Source organism: Schistocerca americana, chromosome 3 (assembly GCF_021461395.2).
Source record: "Schistocerca americana isolate TAMUIC-IGC-003095 chromosome 3, iqSchAmer2.1, whole genome shotgun sequence".
NCBI lineage: Eukaryota > Metazoa > Arthropoda > Insecta > Orthoptera > Acrididae > Schistocerca > Schistocerca americana.
In genome coordinates this window covers 146,981,343-147,000,161 of record NC_060121.1, presented here as the reverse complement: position 1 = coordinate 147,000,161, position 18,819 = coordinate 146,981,343, and the positions used below count along the sequence as shown (strand labels likewise).

Here is an 18,819-nt window from a genome sequence, read left to right as displayed (position 1 = left end):
AAAGCAGTCAATCCATAATGCTCACAAAACGAATTATTAATATTTTCTCTGTCATAATATATGAAAATAACAGTGTTTGTTTTACACATAGTGTTTATAAAATACATTTTAAATATGGTATAAATGGATAGATAAAAAATCTACTCGCCAAGTGGTGGCACGGGAACACACACACACACAAGGATTTAACTTTTACAAGCTTTCAGAGCCACTGGCTCCTTCTTCTGGCAGAAGAATTGAGGGGGAAGGAAGAGGGGGTGAAGGAAATGGACTGGAGAGGTTTAGAGAAAGGGGTACAGTTCAGAAAAGTCACCCAGAACCCCAGGTCAGGGGAGACTTACTGGACGGGATGAGAAGGAAAGACTGATTTTTGGGGACTGCACCAGATGAGATTTGAAAACCTGAGAGCTTGAAGGTGGAAGACAGGGTAATATCCATGACAGAGATTACTACTAAACCATCGAGCATAAGTTCATAAGAGTGAAAAGCTAAATGCATTGTATGTAACAGATGTGGGATGGGAGAAGGTGAAAAACAGACGAATCAGAAAATGAAAGATGTAGGAATCTAAAATAGGGTGAAGAAAGGAGTAGCTGCTGTGAATACATGCTGAGATGGTAGGAATTAACATAAATTAAGGCCAGGTGGGTGGCAAGAAGCAAAGACATGTTGTAGTGCTAGTTCCCACCTGTGGAGTTCTGAGAAACTGGTGTCTGGGGGAAGAATACAGATGGCACATGTGGTGAAACATGAACTGAGGTCATGACTGTAACGCTGTATAGCATGCTCTGCAACAGGATATCTTGTGTTGCCTGTATACACCCTCTGTCCATGCCCACTCATCCTGACTGATAACTGGGTGGTAGTCATGCCAATGTAAAAGGCCGAGCAGTGTTTACATAACAGCTGGAATATAACTTGTGTCATCCAGAGGTGGCTCTCCCTTTGATAGTATGTGTTTTGCCAGTTACAGGGCTGGAATAAGTGGTGGTAAGAGGATGCATAGGGAAAGTCTTGCAGTGGGGGTGGTCACAGGAGTAGCAGCCATAGGGTAGGGAGATAGGTGCAGAAGGAGCATAGGGTCTGACGAGGATATTGCGGAGATTGGGAGGGTGACGAAAAGCTATTCTAGGTGTGGTGGGCAAAATCTCAAACAGAATGGATCTCATTCCAGGGCATGATTTTATGAAGTCATGGCCTTGTTGAAGTAGCTGACTGATACAGTCAAGACCAGGATAATACTGGGTGAGAAGTGGTGTGCTCTGAAGTTTTTTGGGGGGATCATCAGTACCAGGATTGGATGTGATGGCCCAGGAAATCTGCTTTTGAACTGGGCTGTTGGGATAATTATGTCCAGTGAAGGCTCAAGTGAGGTTGGTGATGTATTACTGTAAAGAGTCTGCATCTGAACAAATATGTTTGCCTTGAATGACAAGGCTGTATGGGAGGGAACATTTGACATGGAAAGGGCAGCAACTGTCAATTTGTAAGTACTGTTGTTTGTTAGTAGGCTTCATGTGGACAGAAGTGTGTAGCTGGCCTCAGGTGAGGATGAGATCAACATCAAGGAAAGTGGCATGGGATTCAGAATAGGACCACGTGAAATTTAATTAGGAGAAGATATTTAAGAGATTCCAGGAATTTTAACAGGTCAGCCTCACAATGAGTCCATATAGAAAAAAGATGTCATCAATGTATCTAAACCAAACCAGGGAATGAAGGCTTATGGATCCCAGGAAAGTCCCCTCCAAGCGACCCGTGAAAAGGTTAGCATAGGAAGGAACCAACCTGGCTCCCATGACCATACCCCTGATCTGATTTGTATGTCGGCTGCTCGAAGGTGAAGTATATGAGCAAGAAGGATGTCATGGGCTTGAAATCAGGTGGGCATTGACTGAGAAAATTGCAACAGCAGACAGACTATGTACATGGGGGATGTTGGTGTAGAGGGAGATGGCATCAATGGTGACAAGCAAGTGTGTAGTGGGAGTGGGATGGGCACATATTTCAGATGATCTAGGAAATGGTTGTTATCTTTAATATAGGAGGAAAGTCTTTGTACTATGGGTTGCAGGTGTCAATCAACTAATGCAGATACACGTTCGGTGGGTGCTTTGACAGCCAGGATGATTGGGTAAAAGGTGAGGGTGCATGGTTTGGGTGGGATAAGAAGTTCTATGGATTAAGATGTAAGTTCTTGTGAGGGGCCCGAGGTTTCTAGGAGGGACTGCAGGGCAGTTTGAATCACAAGGACGAGATCTTGATGGCAGATGCTGTAAGTATAAGTGTCAGACAGCTGTCGTAGACCTTCGCCAACACACTCCTATTGGTCAAGTACCACAGTGGTAGATCCTTTGTCTGTTGGGAGGATGATGATGAAGTCATCAACTTCTAGGGAATGTAGAGCCTGGAGTTCTGCAGAGGACAGGTTAGGGTCATGTTGTAAGGACCCGAGGAAAGGTTATGAAGCAATGCTGGATGTAAGGAATTCTATTTTTTGCCGCCCCCACCCCACCTCTGATACATACAATGCATTTAGCTTTTCACTCTTACTAACTTGTGCACAACATTTTAGTAGTAATCTCTATCTTGCATATTATCCTGTCTTTTACCTTTAAGCTATCAGGTTTTCAGATCTCATCCAGTACAGTCCCCAACAATCAGTCTTTCCTTCTCATCCCATCCAGTAAGTCTCCCCTGACCCAGGGTTCTGGGTGACTTTTCTGAACTGCACCCCTTCCCCTAAATCTCTCCAGTCCTTTTCCTTCATCCCTCTTCCTTCCACTTCAATTCTTCTGCCAGAAGAAGGAGCCACTGGCTCTGCAAGCTTGTAAAAGTTAAATCCTTTTGTGTGTGTGTTCCATTGCCACTGCTTGGCGGGTAGAGTTTGTATCAATCCCTTTATATTATATTATCAATAATTGATTATTTTTGTTGTTATTTTAAATATGGTGTAATTCAGGGGTGCCCATACAATAGTTTGCAGGGATGTGCTAGACCTGGAGGTATGGAGCACTTTTAATATTTTGGAAGATAAATGGTGACTTGTAAGCAGCCAAAAAGAAGTTCCAGCTCTGACCCTACTAAAAACCTGTTTAATACCACCTTTTAAATCATTTTATTGAAAGAAAAACATCTGACTACACTACATTTTTTCCTTTCCCTAAGAGACAGGGACCCAGGTCCAGACATGGGTGCCCTTACTGCAATTGGATGGATAAAAAAAATCTGCTCACCATGTAGTGGCAGGAGAAAACATCTAAAAGTTAAGTAAAAGTGTAAGCTTCCTGAGTCAGTAGCTCCTTCTTCTGACAGAATGGTTGAAGGCAAAGGAAGAGGGATGAAGAGGAAGCACTGGCAATGTTTAAGGTCCCTGTAAACAATCAAACGTGTTTGACAAAATTGCCCGTATCTAGCCACGGATTTGCCAAGCAAACTCATACACATTCAAACAGCATTTGTCGATCTAACCTCACTTTGAAGCAGATTCTGTCTGTCTTCATAAGTATTTTGACAGTAGTGGGACTGACCACAAATGCAGACAGACCAGTCCTGGGATTGATTTTGGCACTGTGTTTAAAGACGAAGAAGAAGAAGAATGGCTTAAAATGAGAGATTTGTCCATGAATATGTGCTAAAGGAAACACTACCCTCAGAACTTAATGATTACATCAACTTTCTTTGAATGGATAATGATTTTTTTTTTTAATTTGTTAAGGCCCTCTTAAACGAGCAAACTTGTCTGCAGAGTTGATTCTTACCCAGCCATGGATGTGTCAAACAAGCCTGTACATTTAAAGCCTGTCAATTTTACCTTACTTTTGAACAGAAGCTTTTTACATGTGCTGTATTTTGGCACTAGTGTGAATGGCTACAAATGCAGATAAAGCATTTTTGGAGCACAGAGAGCTGCATCAAACCACTCTTTGGACTGAAGACCACAAAAAACAACACTGACTCTGGCACTGAATTTAAAGAAGAAGAAAACAAGACACTGGTCCATGAAATGGTTTAAAATGAGAGAGAAATATACAACTGAAAACTTGTTAGTCGGAATGTTACATTCAGAACCTGATGATTACATCAACTTTCCTCAGATGGACAGTGAAACATTCAATAACTTGTTTAGCCTTACTTTGCCCTTGCATTGAAAAATAAGACACAAGTTTTCGGAAATTTATTCTCTTCTACTTATTCCTCTAAGACAGTTCATTATAATACCACAACGTAGGAACATATAGCCCACATCATCCATGGAAGAACCAGAGAACTTTGATTTCTTTTATTTCATTCCACTTCCACTTGTATGTGACTTTATGCATAAATACTGATTCTGTTCATAAGCTTTTCATGTGTAATATATGGCTGGGAAAGATGCTACACCTCTACCATTTTGGTAACTGTCAGTGCTATTTTGTTTTTATACTTGACTGCAGTTTCTGTGGTTGTGAAAACCCACAATATAATGAGATAAATTGTAATAAACAATTTTTCACTAAACATATGTGGCAGAACATCATTACAAATAATGTCTGGCATCTTGTAAAAATTTCCATTAATCAAAATTTCTGGCAAACGCTTCAAACATGATATACGCTTGACAAAAACATCAAAAAGCACTATACATGATCAAGTATTTGGCAAGCATAGTTAAGTTTTACAAAATGTTTGACAGTTTATGGGGAGGCTTTAGGAAATGGGGAGAGTTCAGAAAAGTCACCCCGAGTCCCAGGTCAGGGGAGACGTACCAGACGGGATGAGGAGGAGAGGCTGATTCAGTCTTCCCCTGCTGCTGCTTGGTGAGTAGATTTGTTATCTATCTAATTACATTATATTTTAAAAAACTGATTATTTTCATAGATATTTTAAGTATAGTGTAATACAATTTTTACTAAAGATATCAGAAAACATTAACTATTGAAAAAATTATGTTTATCCTTGTAAAAGAATGCATCTACTTTTACAAAAATAATATGGAGTTTTTTAGTAAAATTCTTACGGGTTTGGGACAACATCAATATATGACAAAACTACTTAATTTTCAACTGTTATCACTGGCAGTCTTCATCAAGGTCAGAAGAAGCATCACAGTAGTTTTATCACATCATCATGTGGTCACAATCCCAAATGAGTTTTATTGAAACAGACTCCACCTGTGAAAGCTTACGCTTTCATAATATAAGGAAACTAGAACAAAATGTAGTATTCTCTTCTGGAGTTCTAGGTACATCTTCACTATATATACCCACTAATGAAGTTTGTAACAAACAATGCAAAGTTTGAAAATAAGTACTGATATCCATATTTATAAATGTCCAACAGGAAGCAAAGAAAATTTTTAATTTAACTTTTCAATGACTTCTTCTCTAAAGATGAATTTTTAATAAAAATCAGTAACATGTATTGTGTACAACAAAAAGATGTTTACTGTTGTTGTCAGATTTAAGTATCTTTTACTACAAACATAAGTAATGTCAAAGAGCGATATGCTTCATTTTTATTAAATTTAAGCCACTGTCTTATTTTGTAATCTGTAAGTGATCAGTAGATACTCATCACACAACAAATCTGTAGTCTGTAAATGAACTCATTTAGAGCATTACATAAAAATCTTGCTAATGTTCAATGGAACATGTTATCAGGATGAAACACTTCACACAAAAATAATATAAAACAGTTGTAATATCTAAAATGTAAAACTGCTGGTATATTCTTACCTCCCTGTTGTGTCTTAACCAACACTGGAGCAGAAAGTGGTCCAGGACCAACACTTGTAAATGCTTGCACACGGATAGTGTAGATTGTATGTGAGATGAGATCACTGATTGTTGTCAACTGGTTGTTGTCCACCAATTGTGACTGCCAGGATGCCATTGGTTGATTTGGTGTTGTTGTATAGTAAACCTTATAACCCTATGGAACACAGCAAAATAGTCTCTGTTTATGAGTCAGTTTTCAATGAATTACTCTCACAAGTTTGGACAGTGAAGGACAGCCAGCCATTCATGTTATTCATTTTCATTCCTGACAGAGTCCAATTATAAAAAATTAATTTTAGCATATCACAAAGCTAAAATATAAACACCACATATAAAATATCCTGACACACCTCTAATCCTCCAACCTATACCTACCTGGACTGGAACAGCTGTACCACATCCTTTGTCAGGGCTTTGATTATCTATCATCACACCCTGAAATTAGGGGCATCATGCACAAGATCCTTCTCACCCCTCCTAAAGTGGTGTTCTGTTACCCACCCAACCTCCACATCCTAGTTCATCTCTAGGCCACTCTAATTACCCAATCCCTTGCCACAGGGGCCATGTACCTTGGAAGACCAAGGTGCAAGACCTGCCCAATCCACTCACCCAGCACTTCCTGTCCCAGCCCTGTCACATGCTTATCCTACTCCACCAGAGGCTGGGCCACCCGTGAAAGCACCCATGTCATATACCAGGCCTGCTGCAATCACTACTCAGCTTTTTATATTGTTATGAGTACCAACCAGCTGTCTACTAGGATGAATGGCCACCAGCAAACTGTGGCCAAGAGCAGAGTGTATCATTCTGTGGCACAACATGCACTTGAACACACTTGAGTTCACTGGCTGCTTCATATTGAGTGAGATGGTGCAGTGGTTAGCACATTGGCCTCGCATTTGGGAAGACGACAGTTCAATCCCGTGTCTGGCCATCCTGATTTAGGTTTTCCATGATTTCCCTAAATCACTTCAGGCAAATGCCGAGATGGCTCTTTTGAAAGGACATGGCTCACTTCCTTCCCCATCCTTTCCTAATCCGATGAGACCTTGCTGTCTGGTCTCTTCCCCCAAATTAACCCCCCCCCCCCCCCCAACTCCGGACAACCAGCTGCTTCACAACCTATACCATCCGGATCTTCCTCTCCACCACCAGCTTTCCTGAGCTGCACAGATGGGAGTTATCCTTAGACCACATTCTCTGCTCCCAAAACCATACCAGCCTCAACCAACATTGTCCCCACACTCTCCACCCAACTGTTTCTGCCCCCCTGTCCTATCACCCTCCTCATCCCCTCACCCACACTGTGAGCTGTTCTCTGCCAATGCAGTTAACAGTCTCTTCTTCATCTTACTTGCTCCTCTCCTTCCTACTCCCTGTTCTCCCCCCCCCCCCCTCTCTCTCCCACAGCCTTCCAACACTGTACCTAGCAGCCCTGACCTGCCAACTCTAGTCCTTGCACGTTCCACCAGACACTGCTGTTTCCTCTTCTCTGACCAATACCCTGCTGTCCTTCTCCCTTCCCTGGCCCACTCCAGAGTGTTGCTCCCATTTGATGCATTTCAGTTGCATTCTTGTCAGAGCAGCCAGAACCAGTGGACATGTGTGTGTGAGGTGTGCTTGCTTGGGTGAAAGTGTATGTGTTTTTCTTTCCTGAAGAAGACTTTGGTTGAAAGCTAAATGTATACCAGTCTTTTCATTGTGCCTGTCTGCAACTCAATGTATCATCTTTATGGCAAGCAGCAATCACACTTTTCATAACACTGATGATATTCCAGCTTGGACTTTCGATTGTTTAATCTAAAATAACTTACCACAGCCAATAAGTGGTAAATATTATTATTATTATTTCCTTCACTTTCTCAGACGTTAAGTCCAGTTAAAAATGGAGTGACGCGGACCTTGATCAAGTGTCACTTCCTTTCAACTGTACGGTATGTGTTATATTGCATTTAGGAACTTTCGGGTAATTGAACATGTATCAATAATTACAGATTTCTGTAGTTGTATATATATGTTTGGATGTAGCTGTATTGCATTGATGTACTGGTGGATATTGTGTGGTATGACTCCTGTAGTTGATAGTATAATTGGTATGATGTCAACTTTATCCTGATGCCACATGTCTTTGACTTCCTCAGCCAGTTGGATGTATTTTTCAATTTTTTCTCCTGTTTTCTTTTGTATATTTGTTGTATTGGGTATGGATATTTCAATTAGTTGTGTTAATTTCTTCTTTTTATTGGTGAGTATGATGTCAGGTTTGTTATGTGGCGTTGTTTTATCTGTTATAATGGTTCTGTTCCAGTATAATTTGTATTCATCATTCTCCAGTACATTTTGTGGTGTATACTTGTATGTAGGAATGTGTTGTTCTAAAAGTTTATGTTGTAAGGCAAGCTGTTGATATATTATTTTTGCGACATTGTCATGTCTTCTGGGGTATTCTGTATTTGCTAGTATTGTACATCCGCTTGTGATGTGATCTACTGTTTCTATTTGTTGTTTACAAAGTCTGCATTTATCCGTTGTGGTATTGGGATCTTTAATAATATGCTTGCTGTAATACCTGGTGTTTATTGTTTGATCCTGTATTGCAATCATGAATCCTTCTGTCTCACTGTATATATTGCCTTTTCTTAGCCATGTGTTGGATGCGTCTTGATCGATGTGTGGCTGTGTTAGATGATACGGGTGCTTGCCATGAAGTGTTTTCTCCTTCCAATTTATTTTCTTCGTATCTGTTGATGTTATGTGATCTAAAGGGTTGTAGAAGTGGTTATGAAATTGCAGTGGTGTAGCCGATGTATTTGTATGAGTGATTGCCTTGTGTATTTTGCTAGTTTCTGCTCGTTCTAGAAAGAATTTTCTTAAATTGTCTACCTGTCCATAATGTAGGTTTTTTATGTCGATAAATCACTTTCCTCCTTCCTTTCTGCTTAATGTGAATCTTTCTGTTGCTGAATGTATGTGATGTATTCTATATTTGTGGCATTGTGATCGTGTAAGTGTATTGAGTGCTTCTAGGTCTGTGTTACTCCATTTCACTACTCCAAATGAGTAGGTCAATATTGGTATGGCATAAGTATTTATAGCTTTTGTCTTGTTTCTTGCTGTCAATTCTGTTTTCAGTATTTTTGTTAGTCTTTGTCTATATTTTTCTTTTAGTTCTTCTTTAATATTTGTATTATCTATTCCTATTTTTTGTCTGTATCCTAGATATTTATAGGCATCCGTTTTTTCCAATGCTTCTATGCAGTCGCTGTGGTTATCCAATATGTAATCTTCTTGTTTAGTGTGTTTTCCCTTGACTATGCTATTTTTCTTACATTTGTCTGTTCCAAAAGCCATACTTATATCATTGCTGAATCCTTCTGTTATCTTTAGTAATTGGTTGAGTTGTTGATTTGTTGCTGCCAGTAGTTTTAGATCATCCATGTATAGCAAATGTGTGATTTTGTGTGGTTATTATTATTATTATTATTATTATTATTATTCACTTGAAAATTAAGTAGTGTGTATGTACACAAGAAAGTTTCTCACAGTGAAAATATTTCATGCTCTCCTCTCCTTTCTGAATATACACGGTTTAAATGCTTGGCAAACAAAATCATAAAGCCACACTCTGTGGATTTTATTTATTACTAAATGAAACTTGTAATGGCCACCCAGTGTTATATTATTTCAGTTTTGATATGTAAATGTATGACAATCAACTCAAATCCACAAAAGTGGTTCATTGAAATGGGCTCTTATGATGCTGGCCATCATCTGAATCAATTTATTACTCAACAAAGTGAAGTGGTACTGTTGCCACAGTGGCAGCACTGTTGTGTTAATGCCCAAGAAAGATGGAGGGGCGAAGTAGAGCAGTAGGTACTGGCAGACACTCCTGTGTTCTAATGTGATGTTCACTGTCATGTTCATTCGTTTAGCCTGTATCTATTTTGTTAACCCAATCAAACATCACTTTGCGAGTGCCACTTGTCTAAATGAAATGGAGTATATAAATCTGCTGTTCCAATTTAGTCAACTCTGTGAAGCAAGATTATCAGTGTCTTTGCAGTATTTTTATTTAATAGAAAGCGGAGGCAATCGAAAAAGTGATGTTTAAAATTTTTTATCTGTATTACTCCTGCCAAATCGTGCACATTATGGAAAATAACTGCCCAGTGATCACAGGTTGAACATTATTGCAATCAAACATTTTGGGAACTACTAAATGGGTAATCAACATAAAGAATGTGTGTCATGCTCTAGACTTTTGTGTATAAAGACTAATTGGTTCTCCTGATGAGTGGTGTAGCACAGGGGAATGAAACATGTACCTGAAAAGCAAGAAGTTGTTCATTTATTTAATAAGCTGTATTTGTTTTATTTCTAATCCTTTGCCATGTGTTTTTAATTATCATATAGACTTTTTTATTTGCCCACCACCTTATGGATAGTTTCAAAGAACTTATTCTCCACTGCCCTCCCTTTCTGAGTTGCCAAATGTTTTGTCACCAGCAAATGACTGTGGATGAGAGCATTTGCAGCAAGAAAAAGTGGATATAATAATTTAAAAAGTAGCCAACTACGAAAGATAATACGGCTGCCTGCAATTAGTGTTGTTTTGTTAGTTTTGAAAATATTTCAGCATTTGTATATATCTGATTGTCAAAGAAAGATAAAAATGTGTCAGCCCACAGGGACATATTTGATGCTCACCATCCATGTTCGCACAGCAACACAACAATGTGCACTACTTTGATTGGAGTGAGACTGTAGCTATCCACGTGACTAAGTTAGTTCCTGCTATTGTCACATTAGCACTTCCCCTTGCTGGGTAATACATAACATGTGCTTCCTTTGTAAGTAAATGTTTATTAGTCGTGTTTATACAGTGTGCTAATATATAAAAATTATGAACTATGGACAATCTCCCATGCCTTCTCTCTCCAGTCATCCACTACCTCCCAAAGTCGCACTGTCCAGCCACAAAGGAGCACTACCCTCAGTATCACCCATGACTGGAACAATTGAATCACTTTCTCCAGTAGAGTTTTGACTACCTCTTATTGTGCCCTGAAATGAGGAATATCCTACCCTTGCTGTCCCTCCCACAGTGGTACTCCACCACCCACCAAACCCACACAACAATCTCATCAATCGCTGCTCCACCTCCGCTTCCAATCCCTTGTCTCATGGCTCATATCTACAGGCCTACACGCAAGACCTGTCCCATACATCTCCCACCACCACTGCTTGAGTCCAGTCACAAGCAGTCATGTAATCTACAAGCTAAGCTGCAACCATTGTGCTGCATTTTACGTGGTCATGATAGCCAACAAGCTGTCAGTCTGCATGGTCTCAGAAATAAAAAGTACTGGATTCCATACAAATGAAAGATCATGACCCCTCCACCTAGATTGCTTGTCCCATAATACACAGTTGCTCACAGTCTGGCCTCATTGGCCAGAGACTGTGGTAATGTGTGTGAGTTGTGTTTGTGTGAATGTGTGTGTATGTCTACTTTAGAAGACTGCCTTGTTGGTAGAAAGCTCACTTTTTTAGCAGTTGTGCCTGTCTGCAACTCAACATCTCCACTACATGGTGAGTAGCACTCTATCCTTATCATAAAATTATTAACTATATACTTTGTTCACAATGTGGTATAAAATCACCTTATTTATGAAATGATGTATTCTCAGTAACAAATTTCAGGGTCTTCAAACTAGTAAGAAAGAAATACACATTCTTAATCCCATATCGTAGTAGCTAATTTGAATCTAAGTGGGAAAAAAAAGAGATACAGCAGAGATTAATGTATTTTAGATACAAAAACTGTGCTTACAGTGACTTGTCCATTAGGTGTCTCAGGCTCATCCCACTGAATCACCACCGTGCTGGAACTCAGTGGCCGGACTTGGACATTCCTGGGTGCCGTCCCTGGTTCTGCACAATTGAAGACACATACGTTAAGAACAACATAGCAAACACTCCTGTCATGAAATCACCTCTACACATTGATGGTCCCAGAAATAAAAAGTACTGGATGCAATACAAATGAAAGATCATGACCATTAGCAAGATGATTATTCAAATATGCAATAATAATTGGTAAAATTAAAACAAGTGCAGAAAACACAACATTTAACTGTGCAGCATCGGCAAAAGCAAAAACCAGTAACAACAGCAACAGAGATACCACAAAATCTCAAACAACTATTGGGTAGATAACGTATTAAATGTAACCAAAAGCTTTAAGAACAGGAAAGATGACAGATTGGGATATTATTGATGAGAAACAGGAATAACTATAGTGTTTACATTCACAAATCATGGTCACAGCTCTAGAACACACTAATTAGCAAGTAACATATCCTATCAAAGCTTAACTACGAAAGAATAAATCTGCATTTTGGGCTTCATAGGTGAAAGCAGCAAAATACTTTGTTGCCTTTTAGTTCATACCTGAATTTGCACCATGCTCTGTTTTCATCCTCCTCATTTTTTTCTTTGTATTTTCATTCTCTCTTTCTCACTCTCTGTCTCTCTCTGTCTGCATTGCCTATACAACTGTAGTAATAACATCTCTTTTCTGAAGGGCGCAGATAAGGTATTAAACATAACCAAAAAATTTAAGAACAGTAAAGATGACAGACAGAGATTTCTTACTAAGTTGGATGCTATTTCTGTTTCACTTTCACTGCTCCCATCTCCCTCTTTGAATGACTTCTAATGTTATTCTTCCAACTCTTCCCTTATGACACGCTGCTTGTGGAATGTCACTCTTCATCAACATCTACTTTCAAATTTTTATATCAACATGTAGTTAATTTCACTGTTTACAGGAAAACTAGTAGTGTCACCTTTGTTAATAATCGTAATTTTGGGAACTATAAACTAACAAAAAACTGAAACCTTGAGAAATATGAGGCGCACAGAAAAGGAGTAGTATCTCTTGGAGAAGTGACTTTTTAAAAGTAAGAGTTGAACAGCATATCCTGATTTCATATACACTTCTTGGAAGTAGTAGTAGATTATCTTAAAATACAAAGCATCTTGCTTCACTATTCAAAAATCTTTCTGCTACTAAACTTTTTTGCTTTTGATGCATTGATAACCTCATTATCTACTTAAAGTTTCTCAAAATGGATGTATAAGTGTCCAAATAATTTATCCAAAGTATGTTACTAATATCAATAGTACACTATTAGTTTTGGTTCAGCCCTGTTATACATAAAACCGTGCGGTTAAAGGCGCTGCAGTCTGGAACCGCAAGACCGCTACGGTCGCAGGTTCGAATCCTGCCTCGGGCATGGATGTTTGTGATGTCCTTAGGTTAGTTCGGTTTAACTAGTTCTAAGTTCTAGGGGACTAATGACCTCAGCAGTTGAGTCCCATAGTGCTCAGAGCCATTTTTGAACATAAAACCAAAACAGTCAAACCTCTATCTGTTTCACATGCAATTAATCAGATTTCATGAGACTCAAACATTGTTAAATTGGACTAACTACACTCCATGTACCACATCATTTCACAACACAAATCAAATTCAGAAATGTTTACTGAGATAGACAATAGATCTACAACAACATCTATACTCCACAAACTACCTGTCTGGTGTCAGGTGGAGGGTACATCTGGCACAACTATTTTATACAGGTGATTTTCATTCTTCAAAAATGTCATAATGAACCATTTTAGTTTGTTTTCCTATATGTGATTACATCTCAATATCAACTATTCTGACATTTCTTTGATGATTGACAGGAGGAACTGTTTATGTACAGTGAAACAATTTCAGAAGACTGAGTTCAGTATTTTGATCTTATTTTTGGCATGTTCTGTTACTATGCCTCTGTGTGCCACTGAGCAACTTTTTGTTGAGCTAAATATTTAGTGCTGACTGCTCTTGTACTTTGTAATTTGTACCTTGTCACTCTTGTGAAGCAAAAATATTTTCCTACACTTCTTAACATTCTTTATAATGCCTGTAGTCATCGAGTTTATACCAGATTTACTCTCAGTGATGCCACTACCTACACTAACTGATCTGAAAAGTTTGGGTCTGTTGGTCACTAACATGTGAAGAGTTAGTTTTCTATCTGCTCAAAGTAATTTTCAAACAAGACGTTCAGAACAATCTTACATGAATCTTTGGCTGTGGCACAAGTCTTCATCATGAAGCTCCCCATTCTGTAACTAGCAACTGATTACACAGGTTGACATGGGAAACGACCTTCAAAGCTGACGTTCCAAAGCTGACCTCCAAAGTTGACGCTGCAGAAATCAAGAGTCGAGTGAGTGTGAGAGCTAAATAAGGTGCTTACACATGTTGTTGTGAGTGATATTATTTCATCAAAAATTTGCTTAGGAAGGCAATGTGTGAAGAGCCCATATATATTTTGTTCCATATGGAACTTACATGATAATTTGTTGACAAATAACAGAATTTATGCAAAAATCATATTTCGCTTATTTCATCATGAAGGTCTAAGATCAGAGCAAATCATTTGCACCACCCTTTATGTGGAAATGGAGTGAAGGTAAAATGAAATGTTTCAACTTCACTATTCTCATGGTATGGTGCAACGGGAAGAAGTAGTGGGATACAATGAAGAAACTTAAACAAAATCTGGTATCTGAACTTAGTTTTGCTAATCAGAACTCTACCTCTTGGTCCAGAGCTGCCAATCTCATCTCTAGCAATGTCAGTGGATACACATAAATTCTCTAAAGTCGCGGTAACTCATGTAAAAAGTGAATCTTGCTATTCCGAATGTAGTACTGAAACTAATCCAAAACCTCTTACTCAAACAGAACTTAACATTTGATGAAAGACATGGGACTCAAGAAAGACTCAGCACAACTTCTGTGATCATGTCTCAGTGAAAATAATGTACTTCCAAAGTGTAAAAAATCGTAATAATGGCATCAGGGAAATATTGTGGAAGATGGTTTAACAGTGTTTTGCAAAGACGTCACTGGATTAATAATCAGAGCAGGAGTTCAAAATTATGACAGTAGGCAGTGGAGGTTATTTATAGATTATTCAAAGCAAAGTTTGGAAGCAGTATTGTTACATATTGGAAATGAACCAGCATCAATCCCAGTCGCATATTCAGTACACTTAAAGAGACATACAGTGCCATGAAAGTACTCCATCAAAATGTGAAGTGTGAAAAACACCAGAGGCTTGTAAGTGGTGACTTTAAACTGACTGGCACTCTTCTCAACCAGCAAACATGGTGCACAAAGATGTCTTTGTAAATGTGTGAGAGGGGCAGTAGAGCACATCATGAATACTGGAGTCACAGAGAGAGGTCTCAGAGGAAAACCCTGATAGTGGGATTGAAGAGCATTGTGAATGAGCATTTGGTTAATCCACATCACATTTTATTGCCTCCACTGCACATCAAATTAGGACCGATAAGCAGTATGTGAAAACAGTGGACAAAACTGGAAACCATTTCCAATACCAGTGCAACCAACCCCAAATATATCAGCTGTAAAGTTGAAAAAATGGGATATTTGTTGGACTCTATATACATAAGTAGATGTGTGATGAATATTTTAAAAGCACAACTATGGAAACAGAACAGCAAGCTTAGAGAAGCTTAAAAAATATTATGCATCATTTCCTTGGCTAGAATGAGCAGCCTTATTACAGAGAAATAGCAGAAGATATGCTACAGTATTATGAAAAGGAAAGTTGATACTCTGCATTTAAAGGAGGTGCTGAGTTGCAGATAGGCACAACAAAAAGACTGTCACAAATAAAGCTATCGGCCAGTAAGACCTTCATCAACAATAGACCACACACACACAAACACACACACACACACACACACACACACACACACACACACACACACACAATGCAACACACACACATGTGACTGCAGTCTCAGGCAACTGAGGCCACAGTTGCCAGAGACTGCAGTTATGTGTGTGTGTGTGTGTGTGTGTGTGTGTGTGTGTGTGTGTGTGTGTGTTTTGCATGTGCGCGTGTGCATGCACATGTGTGTGATCTATTTTTGATGAAGGCCTGACTGGCCGAAAGCTTTATTTGTGACAGTCTTTTTGTTGTAGCTATTACGACTCAGCATCTCTGCTATATGATGAGTAGCAACTTTCCTTTTCATAATATTGTTAGATTCCACCCTGGATTTTCCATAGTTAGAAGATATGCTATAATTGTTTAAACAGTTAGGATGTAAAGTCTCCCAAAACCTACATTGTCTAATGTCACACATAAACAATTTTCTGGACAATTTAGCTGACACATCAGAGGAACACGGTGAACGGTTCCATCAGGAACTTAAAACTCTGGATTGTCATTACCAAGGTTGTTGGAGAATAAACATGATGTCTGACTACTGGTGGCATATCACACATGAAGGAGAAGTGACACTCAATGGGAAGAACACAGTGTTCATTCACAGGAAAACGTAAACTGAAGTAATGCCTCCATCTGATAAGTGTCCAAATCACCGCATTTGCTTCTTCTGATTTATATGTGTCTCATACTAATTTTTTACCATTTTATGGTTCCATTTTACCTCTATCTGCCTGTAATTGCTTTCGGAATTCATTGGGTATATGTTTCAACGGTGGTGGTGGTGATGGTGATGTGGTGGTGCAAAACCCTCATGTGTTTTAGAGAAACAGGCTTCAGATTTATGACTGACACAATAGATTAGTCAGAAATTTTATTTTCTTGCAAATCCTAGACAACAAGACAAAATTTGTCGACCTATGTTACCCTGTTAGACCCACTTTTGACGCTTTTCTGAGTTCTTTGCAGCAATAAATATGTTGCTAACAATGCCATCCAACCTATCCTTGAAACACATAATCATACCTGAATTTCACTGCTACAAACTTTCGGTTTCAGACAGCTATCTGTTTCTAATGTTACATGGCCATAGTTGCATATAATAAGAGGGGTTAATTCTGGGGCTTGCTCCTGCATTTTACTAATACTACATCAATATTCTCTCTTTTGCTCTACAAGCTACGTTAAGCTCTCCTTCATGAGTAATGTGAAAGATCTTTCTTTGACCACAACAGGTAATTTGACACTGACTGCATGGAGGGATACTAATCTAACATTGTCCATGTACATGCTACACTCACTCTACTAACTCACTAGCTACTTTCTTTGTTCAGTGCATGCCTGACCTGATGAATGGGTCCTACAATTCTTCAGTCAATAGTGGAGGTTGAGAAACTCCCATCCCAGATCGATGCAGAATTGTCTGAGCCTCTGTTTTAGACTTCCCACCCAAATCGAAATCTGAGGACTGTCATTGAGTCTTAGCAAAATGCTGCAAATAACGACCCATCTTCCACTATGTGTGCGACAATAGCTGCCAAGTATCTAAAGGAGCTGAGTATGGCCTCAAAATCCAATCATCATTCATACCGATGTGAGATATTATTTTCAGGCTATCTTAGACAAGACCTTCCTACAAGCACACCAAATGCACACTGACCTACTTTCCCGACCTACCTGCTGTTTTCCTGATGGGCTCCATTACCCACCTATAAAATACATGATAACTATTGTCATAAGTATGGTGAGGAAATGTGAACAGCATTTCCTCAAATTTGTTAACATGGGTCCAGGATAGTCCTAAGAGAACAATTTCAATTGCATACTCTTAATAAACTACTTCACATGTCCCACAACATGCAAAAGGAAAACACTAATCTGAAAAAAGTGCATTACACAATATGCAAGTGAGCATTATAAGCAAAGAAAGTTTTGAAATAAGAATAAAAGCTTTTCAAAACATTCTTTACAACAAACTTTTATCTTTTGTAACAGCCATAAAGAAAACAATAAATTGTTAATCTCATATGAGAACACCTATGCCTCATGGCTTGGTAGGTATTCAGATAGTAACATAGCAAGAGATGTGTATAATGTGCTCATATATCTGGAGCATAGAAAATATGGTAATAACCACAGATGAGAAGAAACAAGCTCAGTCAGTGATTCTCACTGTCTTTTTCTTGATTCCGCAGTACCATCACTCAAGCTAACACTGCCTTTCTCTACTCAGAAATTCCTTCTCGATTTGGCCCCATCTCCCTGTGATCTATTATACGAGTTCTATTTTAGTATGATGAAAAAAAGAAAAAAAAGAATTCGTTTGATGAAAGAAGACATTAGTTCAATCTTATATCCCCCCCTCCCCCTTTGTTTCCTTCAACAAATGCATAGCAGTATTTCCACAAAGATGTCATCATGTTATGGTGTACCTGCTCAAAGTAACTTAGCAATAAAACACAAGCACACACAAGCAAAAGCAACACATGCAGACCACATTAATGAAAAAGTCTCCAACTTACTGCCACCTCCATAGGAAGAATCAGCTAGAAAGGCAAAATAAAATTTCAATTAATCTATTGTGTATAAAGATGGGGCTACAAGTTTGTAGACTATTTAGTTGTATTCTCACAATATCACAAACTTATATAATCAGTATTTGAGAGTTTTAAACCAATATTTCACTATTATTATTTGACAATTAAAAACAAAATTTTTATGTCAAATTTTCAGGAATGTTGACATGCAATGAGTTATTAATAACAATGTAACACTGTTGACAAAAAATGAAATTAGTTAGTAAGTGACAACTGTTATATTCTAAAACTCAGAGTGCAGATATTTTATAAAGTGCACATTGCAGTGCTGCTGAACTGGTGAATACCAAGCAGGAAAATAATTAAATCATTGGATGAAGAAAAAATTAACAACATACCAGATTGGTGTGGTACGGCATCTAACACAGGTTAAAGAGTTTTTAACCTACTTGTGAGTGCTATGAGAGAATGAAAGGCATTGTGAGATGAAATTACAGTGACATCAAAGCAGTGATATAATAGTGGATACTTAAGTGCTCGACATAGCACACACTACCAGCATTTAGATTCAAAGAGGGTTGGAGACAAAAAGCAGCTAAACATTTACTAATTTGCTCTCTCTCATTTGCGCAACACCTCACAAACAGTAAGACTACACATTAGAAAATTACAACTTACATCCATCGATTAGATT

General features: G+C 38.6%; 1 protein-coding gene across 5 annotated transcripts in view; it reads right to left on the bottom strand.

Annotated features, from left to right (window-relative positions):
- The window catches only part of LOC124607516 (tyrosine-protein phosphatase Lar-like), a 545,267-nt gene that overhangs the window by 94,360 nt on the left and 432,088 nt on the right, over positions 1 to 18,819 (bottom strand). For 2 of the 5 annotated variants that reach the window (XM_047139905.1, XM_047139909.1), the window contains exons 6-8: positions 18,111 to 18,134; positions 11,599 to 11,699; positions 5,718 to 5,913 (exon numbers count right to left, since the gene is read on the bottom strand). In XM_047139905.1, the coding sequence (XP_046995861.1) occupies positions 5,718 to 5,913; positions 11,599 to 11,699; positions 18,111 to 18,134 (321 nt within the window). The remainder of the gene's footprint in view (positions 1 to 5,717; positions 5,914 to 11,598; positions 11,700 to 18,110; positions 18,135 to 18,819) is intronic. The other 3 variants (XM_047139907.1, XM_047139910.1, XM_047139906.1) reach the window with 2 other exon arrangements.